Raw genomic sequence first — 18,487 nt, 5'->3', positions numbered from 1 at the left:
ACTTGATCCAGCCATATTTTCACATCTGTTTGTAATAATCTTGTTTTGAATGAGTAAATTGATGTAGCTAAAGTATGATGAAATATTTACTGATAATTGCTATTGGAAGTATGTATGATGCACTATAGAATTATTCATCTTTTGTTTAGGAATCAGGGCAGAGGAGAAGAAGCAGGTAACATATGGTGAAGGCTTGAAGAATGCTCGTGAGTGTAGAAGGGACAGTTGTTTCTGGAGATTCCGCAACCCAAGAGCAGTATTATGGCTGCATTTATACCCTGCCCATTGATTACTTTCAGGTGCATGTGCTTGGGGTGGGGTTGGGGGCGTTACAGTAACCCCCTCATGGGTAGCTCTGGTTGCCCTGCGACCCCTGGAAGGAGGACGCCCCCGGGATGAGTCGTTAGCCAGTCCAGATGGGACCTGTGAAAGTCAGGGATAAGGGCAAGATCAAGAATATCCAGCGCAGGGACCACACTCTGGCTCATACCCCTCCCAGTCCACCAGGTAGTATAAACCTCCATGCCGACACTTTGAGTCGAAGAGGGTTCACACCGTATTGGCCGGGCGCCATCCACCTCCAAGGAGGGTGGAGGCATGGTCCTGTTGGAAGATATATGATGCACTACAGCGTTATTACAATTTTAATGCTTTGTTTTTGGGGTCAAGTAAAGAGGCTGATAAGATCGATCAGTTCATGGGTGTAATATTGAACTCATTCTGATGCTCACTGAAGTTCTTCAAAATGCCTCTAACATCAGACTTCAGGACCCACCAACAACAGAAAAAAAACATAGTCACAAGTAGCATTTTACTTTTCAGAATGAGCTCCTGATGACCTTGTATGCATTACCCTGAGACCAGAATTAGTAACTTAATTTTATTTGTTTATTTATTGTATAACATTTAACAAGTTTAAAAATGTACTCACTCTTAATGGTAATACTTCAATTTGTTTTGAGTACTCAAAGAACCTCACAGAACCAGTTAACCAGCCAGTTATTTGTTAGATGAAGAAGATGCAGCCCTGTTTTGGCAAAGTCCTGTGAACAGGTGTACCAGTATTGTCCCTGTGGGTCATCGCAGGATAATCTTTTGTATGCATTTTTTTAATCTTATACATCTCTGACCGGTCAAAACAACTGAATCAGAATTCTTGTGTTTCATCAGGTGCCTTTCGTTCCAAGGAGAGTTATGGTGCCAATACTATGCTGTATGGTTTTACATTGTTCGTTCCTTTTGTTTTTTATCTCCTGAAATAGAAAGAATGGAAACTTTGATTAATATTAAGATACAATTCTCTCTTAGAGAGGATCTCCAAGTATTTTCTGTGAAATTCTATTCACACACACACACATTGACTGAAATTGCTTGTCCCAAGTGGGGTCTCGGCAAGCCGGAGCCTAACCCGGCAACACAGGTTGCGCTGCTGATAGGGAGGGGACACACCCAGGACGGGACGTCGGTCCGTCGCAAGGCACCCCAAGCGGGACTCAAACCCCAGACCCACCTGAGAGCAGGCACGGGCCAAACCCGCTGCGCCACCAAGCCCCCCTCTCATACCGACTCTTACTGTATTTTCAATAGCACCATTTTTTATGAATGTTAATATGTTGTTCGTGAATCGGTTGTTCGCTTTGATATCCTCTGTGTAGTTAGTTTGCAATAGGAATGTTTACATTTACATTTCTTTATTTAGCAGATGGGGGGTGCGGTGGCGCAGTGGGTTGGCCCTTGTCCTGCTCTCCAGTGGGTCTGGGGTTCGAGTCCCGCTTGGGGTGCCTTGCGATGGACTGGCGTCCCGTCCTGGGTGTGTCCCCTCCCCCTCCAGTCTTGCACCCTGTGTTGTCGGCTTAGGCTCCGGCTCCCTGCGATGCGTTCAGACGATGTGTGTGTATTTAGCAGATGCTTTTCTTCAAAGCAACATCCAGCAAACTCTATGTAGTGTCCTCAGCCCACACACCTCATTCACCAAGGCGACTTACACTGCTAGATACACTATTATTACTGTTACATTAACAGTATTGGCACAAAGACAGATGTACCTCCGTTAGGGCAGGTCTCCGAACACAACTGACATATGGCTTGGGTTCGCTCACGATGTTTTCTAAATGCCCCTTGTAGCAAATTACGCAGTCTATTAGTGGCTGTAAAGAAGGTGACAACAAAGGAAAATTTGATACAATTCACACAAAATGGTGTATTTTAACAAGGTCTTTTGTAATAAAATTTGTTGACTGAGAATCTATTTGTATTCTCTGCAGGACTGGTTATTATGGCCTCTGGCCAGTACTCACTCGGTCACCTCTGAACGGACATTGCTTCGGATCAGGATCCTCTGTCTGTTTCGTACAGGTTGTAGCTTTAGCATAGAAATTATGATAAACAAATCTGTCATCGAAATGAGCCTGGAAGAAAGAATTATGAAATGGAAGTCGTGATTGGTCAGACATCGATATGAGCCATGACTTTCACATTTCTTCGTCTCCTAGTCTTCGATTAGTTTGATTAGAATATTTCTGTTGTGTACGTCGATACACAGGATACATACAGATCACAGGTCAGACAACGAGGGGTGTACTCTACCTCAGAGCTGAACTTGTCCAGGGTTTTGGAAAACAGGATATGGTGCTCTGTGGACGGGTGTGAGTTCAGGTTTTGAAGGGCAAGGTCGACCCCCTTCTTCTCCAGCTCAGTAAGCTGGTCGTGGGCCTTCTGTCCTTCTGTTAAGGCCAGGAAGGCCCCAGCAGCAAGAATCACAGCTAGCAGCTTGTGGATCATCTCTGGTCTGTGCTTGGGGAGCTGCAGAGCTGAGGAATTCGGATGTTGAAACCCTTGTGAACTCCCCCCCGAGAAAAGATTAAAGATTAACTCACTAACCTCTGTGACTCTGAATCAGCCTTCACCCCGATACACTCTTTGGTAGGAGTGTACAGTGTTCAGCCCTTTGTTTTCCTCACAACTGCTCTCCATAATCTGAGCCGTGTTGCAAGAGTTAGCTTGTTAACAAATCTCCGAAAACCACAAATTCTGCACAAAGTCTATTCTATTCTATTCTGCTCAGTTCGGTTCAGTTCAGATATACATACAAGCTGCAACATACATCCTCTTGCCTTTTGGAAGAAGATATGTAGATCACTTGTTACAATAAGTAGCTCACAAATGTGTCATCGTGTCGTTTTTCTGGTTTGAGGCTGTCTTTGATGAAATAACACCTGATATACACAGAGAGACTGAGAGTCGTGGCAATGGCAACAAAGTGATTTCTTTGTAATTGCACGATGGAGATCCCATCTACGCTTCGGCAATGGTATGCATGCGTTTCTGATATACTTTGAGTAAAAGGTTACAAAACATTACATTAAGAATGGAAAGATGCAATGGTTTCTTAGAGTCTGTCACCCTTTTTTGTCAATCTATGACCCCTTCTGTGAAACAGAAGACCAAACTATTCAACACAGTCAGACAAATCAGCTGACAAAACTCAACAAAATGGCTTGTGGGGGGGTTGTTGTCCACTTTTCATCCATGGTGAATCTGTCTAGTCTTCAAATGCGGGTTAAAGACACCACAGTAAACCCATGATGGAGCTTCAGCACCAGGCGCTGTCCAGATCTGATCCAGGTTTCACCCCCCCCCCCCGGGGGGGCCACCGACCTCTAAGAGACATGAAAACTGTGTACTGGTCATCTCTGTATGCATTGTACGTTTCACTTTACAAGCATTAATCACTGTACTGTGGTGTAGTTCACACTCACAGTAGGTTGTAGCAAACATACAGCTCTGTATAACATGTACAGTGCTGCTTGAAATGATGCAAACCCCTCGAGTCCCTTAGTTTCACCACAAAATGGTCATTTAACGCGAAGCAGCCTTTCTCATCCGACATAATAGGTGTGTAAATACCAGTTGCATGCGTTGCTTTAGAGGAAATCGTGTGTAATAGAAAAATGGAAGTAATGCAGGTGCAAAAATAAGCGAAGCCCAAGCTGCGCTGTTTATGATAATCACATGTGGACATGTGAAGATCTGTCCTTTGGCAATAAATTCCCTTGGATGGCCCAGTGGTGGAAGCACCACAGAAAAAAATCCATATCGACAAAGGGGTAGAATTCTGAAGCCAGATATTACACAAAATGATTGTGCTTTAAGACAAGAATAAGAAAAAGTTTTCACAAAGGGCTTTTTTCAGAAACTTAAATTAGAACTCATTAGCATTTGGCTGCAGCGTTCAGCCTGAGCTCATTCACCAGCTTCCTGCTGATCCCTCATTAAAACCCGAAGTTGTTTGAACGGCGATCCTCAGAGCCCAGGTTCCTGCTCTTGTCTAGACACTGTCTGGATTCCTGTGTCCTTCGCTGTTGTGGTTTTACCAAGAAGGACGTTGTGTGTAGAGCTGCTAAAATTAAATACTAAAGCATTCCACACCAGCATATATTTAGGAGCTGGACTTCATTCATTCATTGTTTTCCAGCCGAAGCAGCTTTAATGATGGTTTCACACAGAACTTCTGCAAGGATCTGAAGGATAATCAGAGGAGGGAACATTCAGTGATACAATGAAATTCTGCAATGCTTTTCAAATTGTTATATTTCAAACTTGTTATGATATTTTTTGTTCGCTGTGCTCTAGAATGATCTTCATAATTATATTCCAAAGACATGCCGTTCAGGTTCCCCCGTAGTGTGTGAGTGACAGAGAAAGTGTGTGTGTTCCACTGATGTATGGATGAGTGACCCAGTGTAAGTAGTGTATCTAGCAGTGTAAGTCACCGCGGTGAATAAGGTGTGTGGGCTGATAACACTACAGAGAGCTCATTGGGAGTTGTTTTGGAGAAAAGCATCTGTTAAATAAATACGTGTCAATGTAAACGACTATATTGTAATATTTGTCCCCATTGGGGATGTAATGTATAATAAGTTCCACTAGGAGGCCAACTGAACCAAGCAGAGCAAAAGAATCCATTTCCGAGAGTCCATGTCCCGAGCCAAATGGTGCAGGAGACATTATGGGCATGATCACTGCCATCTGTCAGTATAAAGTGGCTGCATGAGTTTGTTATCCTCAGATGCAAAATTTTAAAAGGTCAGATTTTACAGTGGATTAGTGCAGCTGTGAGCGATATGCCTCGGCATCACGTGATGTCCGCGAGCAGAAGTGATCCACTGGTATTTCTCTTTCTGTGATGAGTTCGATTGCTTTCCCACGGTTCCCTTAGAAGCGGTGCGCTCACCTGGCCTGGTGGGAGGGCTGTGGGTCAGGTAGGTGTGTTTCACACGTAGACAACATTCAGGAAGTTAGTTGTAGGGATGGACCCAGGAGGCACTGATAGCTCCCATCCTCCCATCCCAGCAGCCGCATCCAGGGCATCTCGTACAACATCCGTGAGGGTTGGAACAGATGACGAGCAATGTTGTCACAGCGACTTTCTGCTGATTTTTGGGCAATGGAACACATGATGTTGTTCTGAGTCTGAAATAAGGTCATGTGCTTATGCACTTGCGTGTGACGTGTTAATGTGTGTCTGTGTGTAAGAGAGTGAGACAGAAATAGAAAAGCGGAAAAAAGTTCACATTAAAAATGAGCTAAATTAATTTTTTTTTTGGACAAAGGTGACAGGAGAGTGAAAAAAACTTCACGAGGCATTCAGATTTTAGGCAATGTTTCATACAGCGTTTTCTTGTTCATTTTCTCAATCTTTCACGTCTATTCGACGTAAAAAATGCATTTTTGTTTTTCTTTTCCGACGCGTTGTTAAAGTACAAATCATGGAATCGTATTTAGTTTCCCCCTGTTGATTTTCTGTGACTCTCTGACAAGTTACTTGCACATATCCACACTTGCTGTTTTACTTACTCGTAACAGGTGCTGATGTTTCACATGAAAACAGCGACATGTGCCTTGAGTGCGAATGTTAAAAACACGACTGATTTCAGGGAGCTGAACTGGTGGAAATGGACAAAACACTCCGGGGATCCACATGGCTGTGTTTGAACATGTGTGTTAATGTCCTTTGTGCTACCTATCCTGTAAACTCCAACCTGTACCGGATTTTGGCGTATGGATGATATTTTATGTTCCCTTCCTGGATCCTAAACGCTGGCCGTCTGGCGATGGTGATTTTGTGTGCGCGTGTGTGTTCGTGAGCCTATTTGCACGCATCCGCAGAGTAAAACTTCGTGTCTTACCGAAGCCCAGTTCAATGCGCCTCGGCATAGAAGGCTCATCCTGGGTGTCGATTTCAGGGCAGCTGTTGTACCGATGGACTCTGTTGTTTATATTTGGTACACATGGCGAGCACGTCGGGCAGCACGCTGTTCCCTGCTCCGGTTGATGGGCCGGGCCACTAATAAAAAAACAACACTGACGCAGTGTTTGTTTTGTTGAAAAGATCTGTCCTCTGCTGCATCCGACTTCTTGGGCCGCTTGCCACATTAAACAAGCACGTATAAGTTTTTTTAAATCCCCCCCTTTGCATTACACATAAGAGTAGATTGTTAAACTGCTGCACTGAAAACAAATTTATGATTTTTATCAAAGCACGTCGCTGAAAAGGAGATCACGTGAAATTAATCGACGCAGGATAAATTCATATTAAAGCCGTCAAAATTTAATACACGGCAGCATAAAGTGCAATGACAGAAATGTACAAACACTGTTTTCCATATCTGATATGATGAAACGGGTCACATTTATGCCTGACTTATATATTGATCAACAGCACTACAGCACAATAATCAATGTTTACCTTTATACTTCTACTGTCCATTTCACTTGTGCGTTATTAGAAAGAATGATAATTGCAGGGTTTCACATTTCAACTGGACCATCTGGCTGATCATTTGCTCTTTTCTACAGAGTAGAAAGAGTGAAAACAGGGTGAAATACTTTGCAGCTTATCCATTAGGCGCTGGAACCAATTTAGACTGAGGCCATGAAAGTTGTTTAATGACTGTTGTTCACTGCCCCAACACTGTGACATTAAACTCTATGGAGCACGTTACACCTCATAGCAGGTTGTTGAAAGCATACAGGCAAACACACACGCATACACACCCCCTCAACGGATTGGCTGCTACGCATGTTGCATCACACCTCTCTGGGTGGTGCCCTGCGATTGTGCAAGTCTGCGCTAAGCGTGAATAGCCACATGTGTGATCCGGGCCCGTTTTTACACCGGTTTGTACCAGCTGAAAATAGTTTCACGGCCCCCGACCCCCGCTGTCCCGGCCCGCCGACATCTGGGTTTCCGCCGAAATGTGAGACCGAGCCTCCCGAACAGACCTTACTGGGGAGGGACATTGCCGCAGGAGGGACCTGTCAAGGCCAGGAGTATGGCTGTCTTCCAAGTCGCTCCGTGACGGCGTGCAGAAACATAGACCGCAGTATGCATGTTAGCTTTCGTTCCACGTTAACACCCCACCCCACCCCCCTTCCCTCCCCCACACACACTTCCCTGTGTGCTTTCAGTCACATTCCCACAGGTCTGTGCATCGCCATGTGACAGCCAGCCCAAATCCAGACAGCCAGCGTCCACTAGTGGGGTCAATATGAAGTCATTTTAAGCATTCGGGAGTGATGTGACGGGACGAACCTCACATCAGTAATCAGTACTGAGCTGCAGAAGACTCCCGCTGGGAATTCTGGATTAAGCACCGGTACTCTCAGTTTTAAACACGCTTGTGTGTTGGGCCAGCACGCTGCTGGCGTCTCACATGCACAAAGTGCAAATACCCTCACGCAATGGTATAATGTAACATATAATGCAACAATGTTGACAGACCTGTGTGAAAGAGGAAGAAATCATAACTTACTAAAAATTGCCCCAGCCAGAGCGCTTGTTAAGCAGAGGGGTACTAAGTTCAAATGTAATAAGGTGCTGATAACAGGCCTGGGGTTTGATTTACAGCACTACAAGGGTCTTTCAGTAAGAATGAAAGCTTATTTGCCACACATACGACATGTGTCACATAGACAGGGTACAGAGCCCAGCAACGTGCGTTGATTTTCCTGCAGTTAAACAGCAAGGAAGCCAATTAGCGCGCACAGAGTTTGTTGCTGCGCCTATAGTCTAAGACTTACGGTGATATTATAACTATAATGCGCGTAGCAGCAGAGGCGGGACGGAGATGGTGAAAGACGCGTGTGGGCTGTAAAAGGGGGTTGGTTCGAGCAGGAAACAAACACTGTTTCAATGTTAGTCTGAACTTCGCAACCTTTGCGGTGTGTACACCCTGGAGTGCCTCCGGTTTGTCTGGAAACGTCGGTGTTAAACGTTTACCTTGGATGCGCAGTCATATTTTAATTTTAACAACATCGTGGATGAATGATTTTTTTGACGTTTCTTCTTTCTTCTTAAAAATAATAATACCGAATCAAATGCTCGATCATGTTCAGATATGGTTTTTTTTATTAAATGTAGCGCAGCGTGCCAACGGTGCCTGTGTGTGAGCGCTGCGCGTACTAGACGGACGCATGTAGACCCCCCGCGGCGCGCGCGGTGGACAACGGGGACGTCTCGCGCTGCCGCGTGAACGCACCGCCGGTGGTGTGTGTGTGCGTGCGTGCGCGCGCTGCACGCTGAAACGGGGGGGTACCGTCGCAGAGGCAAGGAAGCAGGGCTCGGAAAATGACCATGTCCGTCCCGGAGGGCGGCTCGGGGTCCAGGGGGAAGGAGGAGGAGAGCGAGGACGAGAGCGAGATCCTGGAGGAGAGCCCGTGTGGTCGGTGGCAGAAGAGGAAGGAGCAGGTGGGTACACACACCCGTCGAGCATCATCATCTCATCATATCCCGTCTCATCTCGCCTCATCCGACCACATTGTCAGTAATGCGATGATGAGACTGGAATACATAAAGAATTTGGAGGATGAAACACGTGGCCCACGGATGAAGCAGAAAGAGCAGGTGGCTCCAGACAGAATGATGTGATCCCGCTCTCAATAGCGTCTGGTCATTGAATGGAAAAGCGGTGAGATCCTGGAGTGGAGGAAAGGCCATGGTAGGAGCAGGAACAAGGGTGCGTCGGTCCACGATGATCTGCTCGGGCGGTCAATGGTGTCGGCTCATTCAGAGAAAAGCGGTCATCGTGCAGGAGAGACCATGTGGACGGTGACAGAGCGAGGTGGGAAGAGCAGGTGGGCGCGGGACTATCTCACGATGATCAGATAGTCAGTTATGTGTCATCATTCAGTGAAAAAGGTGACAGATCCTGCAGGAAAGACCATGCGTTCAATGGGAGAAGATCAGTCAATGATTTCCGGTCATTCAGTGAAAAGGAGTCGCATCCTAGAGGAGACCCATGTGGTGGCTGGTAGGAGCAGAAAGAGCGAGTGGATCAGCAATGATCTGATCAACCAGTCCCACCCGTGGTCCCTCAGTGATTGCAGGTTCAATGATATGACCGTGATCCAAAGCTGTTCAGGTTCCCCCATAGTGTGTGAGTGACAGAGAGAGTGTGTGTGTGTGTGTGTTCCACTGATGTATGGATGAGTGACCCATTGTAAGTAGTGTATCTAGCAGTGTAAGTCACCATGGTGAATAAGGTGTGTGGGGCTGATAACGCTACACAGAGTTCACTGGAAGTTGCTTTGGAGAAAAGTGTCTACTAAATAAAAAAATGAGAATGACTGTTAATAATACATTTGCACACCATACATTGACTAATGAACAACAAAACTCTGTGTCGATTCAAGTATTAATTTACTGAATGCTGAAAACTTTGGTTTTATGTGTCCTCGACTCTTTGTAAATGGAAGCGTGGGGGTGGGACAGTACATTTGAGTTTAAATTAACAGTAAGTCGAGGGGGTGCGGTGGTGCAGTGGGTTGGACCGGGTCCTGCTCTCCAGTGGGTCTGGGGTTCAAATCTCGCTTGGGGTGCCTTGCGACGGACTGGCATCCCGTCCTGGGTGCGTCCCCTCCCCCTCCGGCCTTACGCCCTGTGTTGCCGGGTAGGCTCCGGTTCCCCGCGACCCCGTATGGGACAAGCGGTTCAGAAAATGTGCAGGGCATGAATTGCACATTAATACGAAAGAGAAATACCTGTAATCCTTTCGAGACTGTAGCGCTCTGGCTTTCCACGTGTTTCTCTTGGATGTCCATCTGGGCGAAGCGCAAACAGCATAAGGCATATCGACGTGAGCACGTTAGTTCAGCTTCCTGCACTCATCTCTGTCCAAGCTGCTCTCCAGCCCGACGGGGCTTTAACTGCATGTCCACGTGATACGCAGTACAGTACTGTGTGGTAATTGGTCTCTGGCTGGTAAATGACACTTTCCATTCTGGTCCTGTGTGCAGTTTCAGCAGGACACATCTCATGGATCGTGCTGTGTGGTGAACTTTAACATGCGCCGCGTCTTGTCTAACTTGCTAATTGAACTGTTCTGATCTGACACATCGTCATAGAATTTCAGATGTTTGATCGGAATACCGCGACAGCCATCATAGCATTACCATCCTAATGAACAAATATTGCAGCGCTGTAAAATATTCATGACTGCTTTATTGAAAACTGTCCTTTTTTTTTGTTTGTTTTCCATGATGCCAACCAGGCTTATGATTTCAAGGGATTACAGACCTGGTGGTCTTCAGCAGATGATCTTCAGAACGTACTGAAATTTTGTCTCACTGTCAAAGTTCTTGCTTTTGGGCGCCCAGATAAAGGAGAGAGAAAGATAATTTAATGTGAAGCTTGTTTAAGTACCGAGAAGGTGTCTTTCTCGCGAAGATAATATTTGGGATGTTTTAGTGAAAACTTATCTCCCGCTGCACACAGTCTCTCCCGCTTCCTCGGAAGCTCCTGTCAGGTGTGGAGTGTGTGTGTGTGTGTGTGAGTGTGTGGATGTGTGTGTTATCATTACAGTCAAGCAAAAGGGTGGTGCACTGCTGGGGACTGAGCAGGGGTTCCCTCCCCCTCGGTGCCTGTCAGTGACCCCCCGCGTACGTTGCGGGTGGTGCCGGTTGTTGGGTGCCAAGTAACCAGGCAAAAGTACCATGAAAGAATCAATTGTGAAATTAGTTGTGAAAAATCTTTCATAGCTATCGCCGATGTCGTAGTGGCCGGATAACTAAGCCCTTACGTTTCTTGGCAGTGTTGCTGCACCTTTTACCTGTACTCTGGTATTTTAGGTTTTACTTAGATGGGGTGCATCTTCAAACAGAAAAAAAAAAAAAAATCAGAAAATTCAAATGAGGAATAAACTCTGTTCTTTGCTCTCGCAAAGAACTTTCCACTGTCCTCTGTCCTTTCCACTGTGTGTAGCACATTTCCACAAAAAGTGGGGAATTTGTTTCCCTGTTTGGCTGTTGTGAGTATTTTGGAAAGCCGTGCTCTTTGTCTGCTCTGTGCCGTTTTTAATCCTTTGAATTTTAATATTTAGGCATAAATTCTATTTATAGCCATGGATTGAAGAGTATTAGTAAAGCTTTCGTTTGTCCGCAGCTGGTGATTGAACACATGATAGCAAAGGGTCCTCCACGTTGCTTATATTGTCTTTGCAGACAGAAAGCCTCAACGGAGGACAGCTCTCGCGACAGCCTTCGTGCAACGGGAGCTTCTCCCGTGCAGCGTCCGCCTGCGTTCTGAGGGAGCTCGTGGTAACTCGTGGTAATACGACAACACCTCTGTGGGGAAGGAGTACGTTGAGAGCACGTCTCTTTGGGACTGGCTCGCTTTTTAGTTGGGCGTCCTTTTCATTTGCCCTGGGGGATGGTGCTTGTGCTCAGGATTAAGACCCAGAAGTAGGATTCTGAACGATGAAATGTCACGAAGACAAGCGGTACACCCAGAGAGGGGCCTTTCTTCTGGACTGCTCCCCCCCCCCGAAGCTCATCAAGGGTCAACTCTGATGTTTAGCTCCATGTGTCTAGTTTACGGGTACTAGGGACATCCAGGCACCAAAGCCCAGTCTGGAGAGGACTGACAGGAATGAATCCTCTGGAATTGTGGGCAGGAAAAGTGCGTGCCGCCGTGTCGCAGATCAAGGACACCGGGGTGTCTGCACTGTATTTGTGCTGCTTGAGGAATGCCAGGTTTGCCTTCCTCTAGAGCAGGCGTTCTTCGCCCGGGGTCCGTAGGCTGCCAAGGGGTCTGTGGGTAGATTTCAGGGGGTCCATGAACTTGGATGGGGGGAAAAATGTATCTTTAAATGTCTCTTTATTTTCACTGACCTCTGACTAAAATTCTCTCCTCTCTCTCTCTCTCTCTCTCTCTCTCTCTCTCTCTCACGGGACACAAGTCTATCACAAGGCACCCCAAGCGGGACTCAAACCCCAGACCCATCAGAGAGCTGGACCTAGTCCAACCTGGTCCAATCCACTGCACCACCACACCCCCCCCCCCCCACTAAAATTTAGTTCAGTTAATTTCCTTCAATGTTATTTTCCTTCAGTTTAACATTTCTTAGCTTAAAAAAAAACGGCTTTGACACTGAGATCTTTAAGAAGTAAAATGTAATTTTCCTTATTAAATAAGTATACATTTGAAATATAAGAAGCATATATATAAGAAGCATAAATAACTATATCACAAATTTGTTTTTTTAATATTTTGAAAAGTGTTTCAGTATAATTGGTTTCCTTTGTAAATCATATGTATTTAATGCATTTAAATACATTGAGAAGGAGTCCATAGGCTTCACCAGGCTGCCGCAGGGGTCCAGGGTATAAAAAAGGTAAACAACCCCTGATCTAAAGCAACGCACGCTTTTACTGCTACAGAAGGGAATCTGCTGGGACTTGAACTGGCAGCCTTCTGGGTACAGGGCTGTTTCCTTAACCCACGTTCTAGCGTTGCGGGAAGCCGCTCGCAGCGTTATGTTCGTATCCGTCACTGGTCAGCTTCGCAGAAATGAGCTTTGAGGGAGCACTAAAACACGGTTAAGGCAACGGAATCGTAACGGATTGCAAATTTGGCAGTTTCATTCTGGAATTAGGGTTAGGGTTGGCTTTCAAAAGGGTGAATTTAATTCTTTTTTTTTTTTTTACCTGAATCTTCGGACACCGATCTTCTCAAAGGGCATTTCTACTTTACGCATAAGACCGTCGATGGAAAGCCGGGCGGCACTGACGTTTTCCTTTTAAAACAAAGCTTTAAGAGCAAAGGTACAATCTGCTCTCGGTCAGTGACTGGTCTTCAGCTCCTCCAGTCATCTGAGGTGAACTACTGTTATAATTGTGCTGTAATACCTCCCTTCGGTTCTAGAAGGAAGCGGTTCCTCCTAGGGAAATATTACTGCTGACTTGACAGGGTTCGATAATTAGAGGCCCAGTAACAAGCCACCCCCCACCCCCATCCCCATCCCCCCGAAGGGTTAGTCTAATCTGCAGCCCTGCAGGAAAAGAAAAAGGCAGAGACCCCAGAAGCGAATGGTGTGCAGCGAAATTCAGTGTTTTGTCAGTGAGGATCTGTAGGGGTTTTGATGTTGCTTCCAGATGCCTTTTTCACTGCCTGCTGAGCGCGATCCGAACGTAAACCTCCAGCTGCGTGTGTTGTTCGCTCGGTATTTCACCGCATATCGTCTGCTCGCTCGTGCGTGTGGAAGCGTGGAGATGTTTGTGACAGGTGATCATCGGCGTCTGTCATTATGTGAAAAACCACATATACCCCTGTAAGTGTCTTGGATTGAAATGAGACTTCCCTTCTCGCTTTTGTCTGTTCCACCTCAGTGACCCTCTGGCAGGTCGTGGAAAGCCAGATGCTTGTTGCCTGGTGATCTCCGTTGGGGTCCTTCTGGTTTGCTGACAGCGAGATAAAATATTCTGACACTTGGGAGACCACTTGGTTTGTCATTTCCACGTATGAAAAAGTGTCATAATATCGGGCGCGCGCGCGCACACACACACACACACACACACACACACACACACACACACACACTCGTCCCAGCTTCACCGTGCAGGATCTTGTCACAGCTGGTTGAGCTCTGAGGGATCCACAGATGATCAGCATTTCCTCATGAGCCATTAAGCGGCCAGAGGGACAGCGGCCCGAGGCAACACTCGCTCAATGAGGAACGGCCTCTTCCTGAAATTCCCCTCTGGAAAATGAGGTCGGGCGACAGGCGGGCAGTCTGCGCCGAGGGGCCGGGGTCGGGGCCGACAGTGTCCGCGGTGAAATTTCGCTCCCTTCGCGGGCAAATCATCGCCTCCGGCTGCCTGGTCTCCGCTTTAGCGGCAAGACGTCTTTGTGCAAAATCATACGCTTTCCACTTTTGACAAGAGATTAAGCAGCACTCTGGGGTTCTTGTGCAGCTGTAGAGTGTAATTTAGTGTTTTGCTAAAGTGTTCACAATAGTCTATTATGTTTACTGTGAAATGGTCATGATTCCAAAATCCTTCAAATTGATTTTTAAAGCCCTTGTTAGTGACTTAATAATGATGATAATAATAGTAATAACAATAATAGGACAGTGAGTCTGTCTTGTGCCCTTATTCAAAGAAATTGTCTTGTGTCAATTGTCCTGTCCCAAAATATAACATGTGTGACTTACTCTGGCTAGGGATTCATTTTTTTTCTTAGGTGAGATACATTGTGTGGATTGAGGGGGTGGTTTAGAGAGCAGCCACCTGCCCGCCTCTCAGAGTGGGATTGAAACCATCGTGAAACATGGTAAATTACACTGGAAGTGCACTGTGGCCTGGTGTCATAGTGGGTAGCTCCAGTGCCTCATAGCAACTGAGCTCTGGCTGTGGACCAGGGTTCGAATCGGGCTCTATCCATATGGAGTTTGCACCCTAAGGAGTTTTGCGGAAGAAGGTGATGGTGAACCATATCTGTACCCCCCCCCCCCCCCCCCCCCCCAGTACTTCAGAAGCCGTATGTCATCAGTAAGAGCGGATTTCAACTCAACATGACTAACCCCAAAATTGGTGAGCGTTTTTTCAAAGGGTTACACCTTCGTTGACCTTTATCTTGTTCAAAGGGATGCCCTTTAAGTGCCCGGTTATCTGAAGAAGATGTTAAATTCACTCTGCTGTTGTGAAATGCGAATCTCCGTCCTCCCGGCGGTTTGCTTGTCCTCAGAAAGACAAGAATGCCCCATCGAGCCACGTTTGTTTCTCGAGCTGCCGATGCAGGGCTTGCTGGAGGCAGTCCTCTGACCGACAACTCGCTTCAGGTCCGTCTCTCTCCTCCCCACCGGGGCCCGATATTCTCTCCGTGTCGTATTCCTCCGAATGTGGGCGTCTGGGGAATCTCTCCACGTGACCGACTAAAGCTGTAACATCCTACCTCATCGGAGGAGAGCGGCGAGCGGCAAAATTAATGAACCTTCAGCTGGGAATTATTGTACACAGAGCAGCTGGTGTCTTTTGGTGCAGTTGCTGCAAGACTTGCACAGACATAATTCCAACAGACCATCTTTTTTTTTTTTTTTTGAAAGCAGTTAAACATTTTGCGTTGACGGCAATAAAGGAAACTGCCATTGTAATTTCTCTGGAATAAGTAAATTCTTCTGGACACAAGTTAATTTATAGTCGCTACCAGTTTCACATCTCTGCCACCTATTAGGACACTTAAATCGATGCGTTAACTTGTACCTTCTCGATGTCCGAATCAGGAACACCTACAAGTGGCCTTTGTCCATGGCAGCCAGACGGAGGAGTTCTGTACCTCTGGCTTTTTCTGGATCGCGAGGAAATGACTCAGTTTTGGTTGATGCTTTTCGAATCCGGAACACGTGTCTACGCCCTAACTGTCGTCCTCAGTCATTCATCCGAGCAGACGGTGGTGGCGTAACCAACCCGTAGAGGACTTTGCTGTACCGTGTGACTAGTAAATAGCGGACGACTTTAAATGCGGAACGGGTCGTTGCCCTAAACTCAAAGTGTAGCTCTTTCTGTGTATTGGCCAGCAGTGCGTGTTGTCAAAAGGCACAGTTTCATTGCAGCAGGTGTGTCTTGTTATCATGCTCTGTTATTGCCATGAGGGTATAAACAGTTGTTACACAGCTCTGTCCAAACTTGCTGTCTGCCTGCCGAGGGCACTCGAAAAATGCATTCAAATGATATACTTAGAAATGAAGAGTAACTGGAATGCTTCTCCTTGGGGAACAGCAGTAGGCAACATACTGCCCCAGTGGGAAGTTGAAAGTGATTGTAAAACATAAATGGGTCAGCAGTATTCACGGGCGTAATTATGCGGATCGCTGTGGGCTGCGTCCCAGTCCTACGGAGACACGTGGTGAGCATTTTCTGAACATGGAGGTGGGACATGGCCAGAAGGTTCGCGAAATACCGCACCCTCATTCTTCCTAACTGCAACTGTAACCGATGCATTCCTGTGGGAGGGGAAGTGCTGCTAGAAGGTCTCAGCAGTGCTTATAGTGATGAGAAGTGAACCAAACGCTGTAGTTTTGGAGGAAGTTGTTTGGAGAAGCCGTTCCTTAACCTCCCCTTAAGAAGCCCCAGCCGTTGAACACGTGTCCGTTCTCGTCATCGGCACAGTTGAAGGTTGTCAAGTGGTCATCGGGGTCTTGATCAGCTCGCTCAGTTGTGCTTATGGTTTAACGGAAGGCATGTTTGTAACATCGGGGGGTCCCCTAGCGACCGGTTCGTAGACGGTGTGGTGGACTGCGAGTTTAGGCCTGCGTGCGCTAGTCCTGCGTGGGAGCCGTCGCGTGAGTCACATCCCAATCATTCTCTCTTGGCTTAGTCTGCCTTTCTGGTGTTCTAGAAGCCATGGAATTACCATGATGCGTGCTGACCCCACCTTGTGAAATTTGGATTAATTATTGGCCTCAATTACGCGATATGTACGTTGCTTTGGAGAAGAGCGTCTGCTAAATGAATAAATGTAAATGTAATCACCTGCTTTTGTTCCTTTGTTGACTTGGTACTTTTTAAATGCATGAGGGGCAGCGGTGGGGTACAGTTGCTTCCTTGTACCCCAAGGGTCCGAGTTTGAATCCCACCTGCCGCTATGCCGGGTATTTATCCTGCAGTGACACAATAAAATGACCCTACAGCATATCCACTTGTAAGTTGAAGCAATGGTAGTAGCTCAGCATTATAAATCACTTTAGAGAAAAGCATGAGTTAAATGAATAAATGATGATATACTTCCGTCGACCCGGGGAATGAATGAGAGCGTCGCTGGGAAACGGGCTCATCGCAGAGACTGACGCCTGTGCCGCAGCGGCGGTGTCACGGTGCGGCTGTCGGACACGCCGTGGCTGCGGTTCCATCTTGACCACCTTCCGGGTGCAGCGGAGCGCATCCAGCCCAAAGCAGGCAGTGTGAATGAAGAGGAGTTTACCCTCTGGACCCTGGCAGGAGTCCAGCCTTATCCCCATCTCTCTATGCAGGGTGTCTTTTAATGAGCACTGTAAGAGCCTCGTGACCGACCGCGCCAAGACACCTTGGAAAGTGTCCAGTTCCTTACGCTCCCGAAGTGGCCACGTTTGAACTGTCCGCTCTTAGAAAAGGGCAGCCCTTGCGCACCGTGAAGCTGGGACGACGCGCAGAGCCATGCGCGTATAGTACTCGTGGGATTAATTATCTGTTTGGCTAAGTTAACTGCTTCTGGAAAGGTCTTTTGGATCGGGAACACTGGTCCTGGTTTTCAGACTGGAAGAAGTACAATGTTGTTTTTGTTGGGCTTCCTCTCCATTATACTTCACCGTATACAGCTTGCCGTAGTAAAATATTTAACGCTGATGAAAGAGCTATGTGGTATTGCAACAATGGCACTGCTCTTTTGTAACGGTCTTGTGGCTGCAAATGCTCATTTGAATGTTTGTTTATTTTATGACCACTCTGTGGCTTGTAAATCCAAAGCCTAATCATTAACGTTATTATATTTTCCATGCTTCTCTGTGCTTTGTGTAACAACCGCTTGTCCCGCGTGGGGTCAAGATGAGCCAGAGCCTAACCCGGCGACGCAGGGCGCAGGGAAAGGGGACACACCTAGGACGGGACGCCAGTTCGTCGCAAGGCACCCCAAGCAGGACTCGAACCCCAGACCCGCCGCACAACTGGCACCGGCCAAATTTGCCGCATCACCGCACCCCCCTCTACTGTGGGATCAATTCACATTTATTTCTTCTCCTTTTCCACTGCTGCTGACTTATCAGCCAACTTGGACTGTTGAACAGTTCTTTTTGAATCAGCTTCTTGGCGTTCAGTGTGAACCTGTCGCATTGTTTAAGGCCAGTAAAAATTTCCATGAGTTCTCCTCTTTAAAGGGTCCAGAGTAGTTGAAGTGGGGAGGATTCTGAAGGTGGAAATTTGTATTCCTCGCTCGTGCTAGTGAGCTCAGCACAGCTTTGGGTCCAAGGTAAAATGTAGAGTATTAATCCAAATAGGAACAATGGGATCAGACCCCCAAAATGTTGACTCCAAATGGACAACATGGGCAATAGTTGTATGGGATAGACCGGAAGAAGAGTGAAGAAAGCAAAGCAACACACCAGTGTCCTGCATCTCTGGGAAGTGCTGTAGAAGAGCTGGCAAGGCATTTTGCTTCATTTCCTCATCAGACTTGTTGGTC

The 18,487-nt window shown here is 46.7% G+C and overlaps 1 protein-coding gene across 2 annotated transcripts in view; it reads left to right on the top strand.

Moving 5' to 3' along the window:
• Positions 1-8,130: 8,130 nt before the first annotated feature.
• Positions 8,131-18,487, top strand: part of nrbp2a (nuclear receptor binding protein 2a) — a 48,617-nt gene continuing 38,260 nt past the window's right edge. For both annotated transcript variants that reach the window (XM_018757733.2, XM_018757735.2), the window contains exon 1: positions 8,131-8,749. In XM_018757733.2, coding sequence (XP_018613249.1) covers positions 8,630-8,749 — 120 coding nt within the window. In that variant the 5' untranslated portion in view covers positions 8,131-8,629. The remainder of the gene's footprint in view (positions 8,750-18,487) is intronic.

The sequence above is a fragment of the Scleropages formosus genome, chromosome 7, assembly GCF_900964775.1.
Source record: "Scleropages formosus chromosome 7, fSclFor1.1, whole genome shotgun sequence".
Lineage (NCBI taxonomy): Eukaryota > Metazoa > Chordata > Actinopteri > Osteoglossiformes > Osteoglossidae > Scleropages > Scleropages formosus.
The sequence above is the reverse complement of the archived record's forward strand: the minus strand, read 5'-3'. Positions and strand labels throughout refer to the sequence as shown.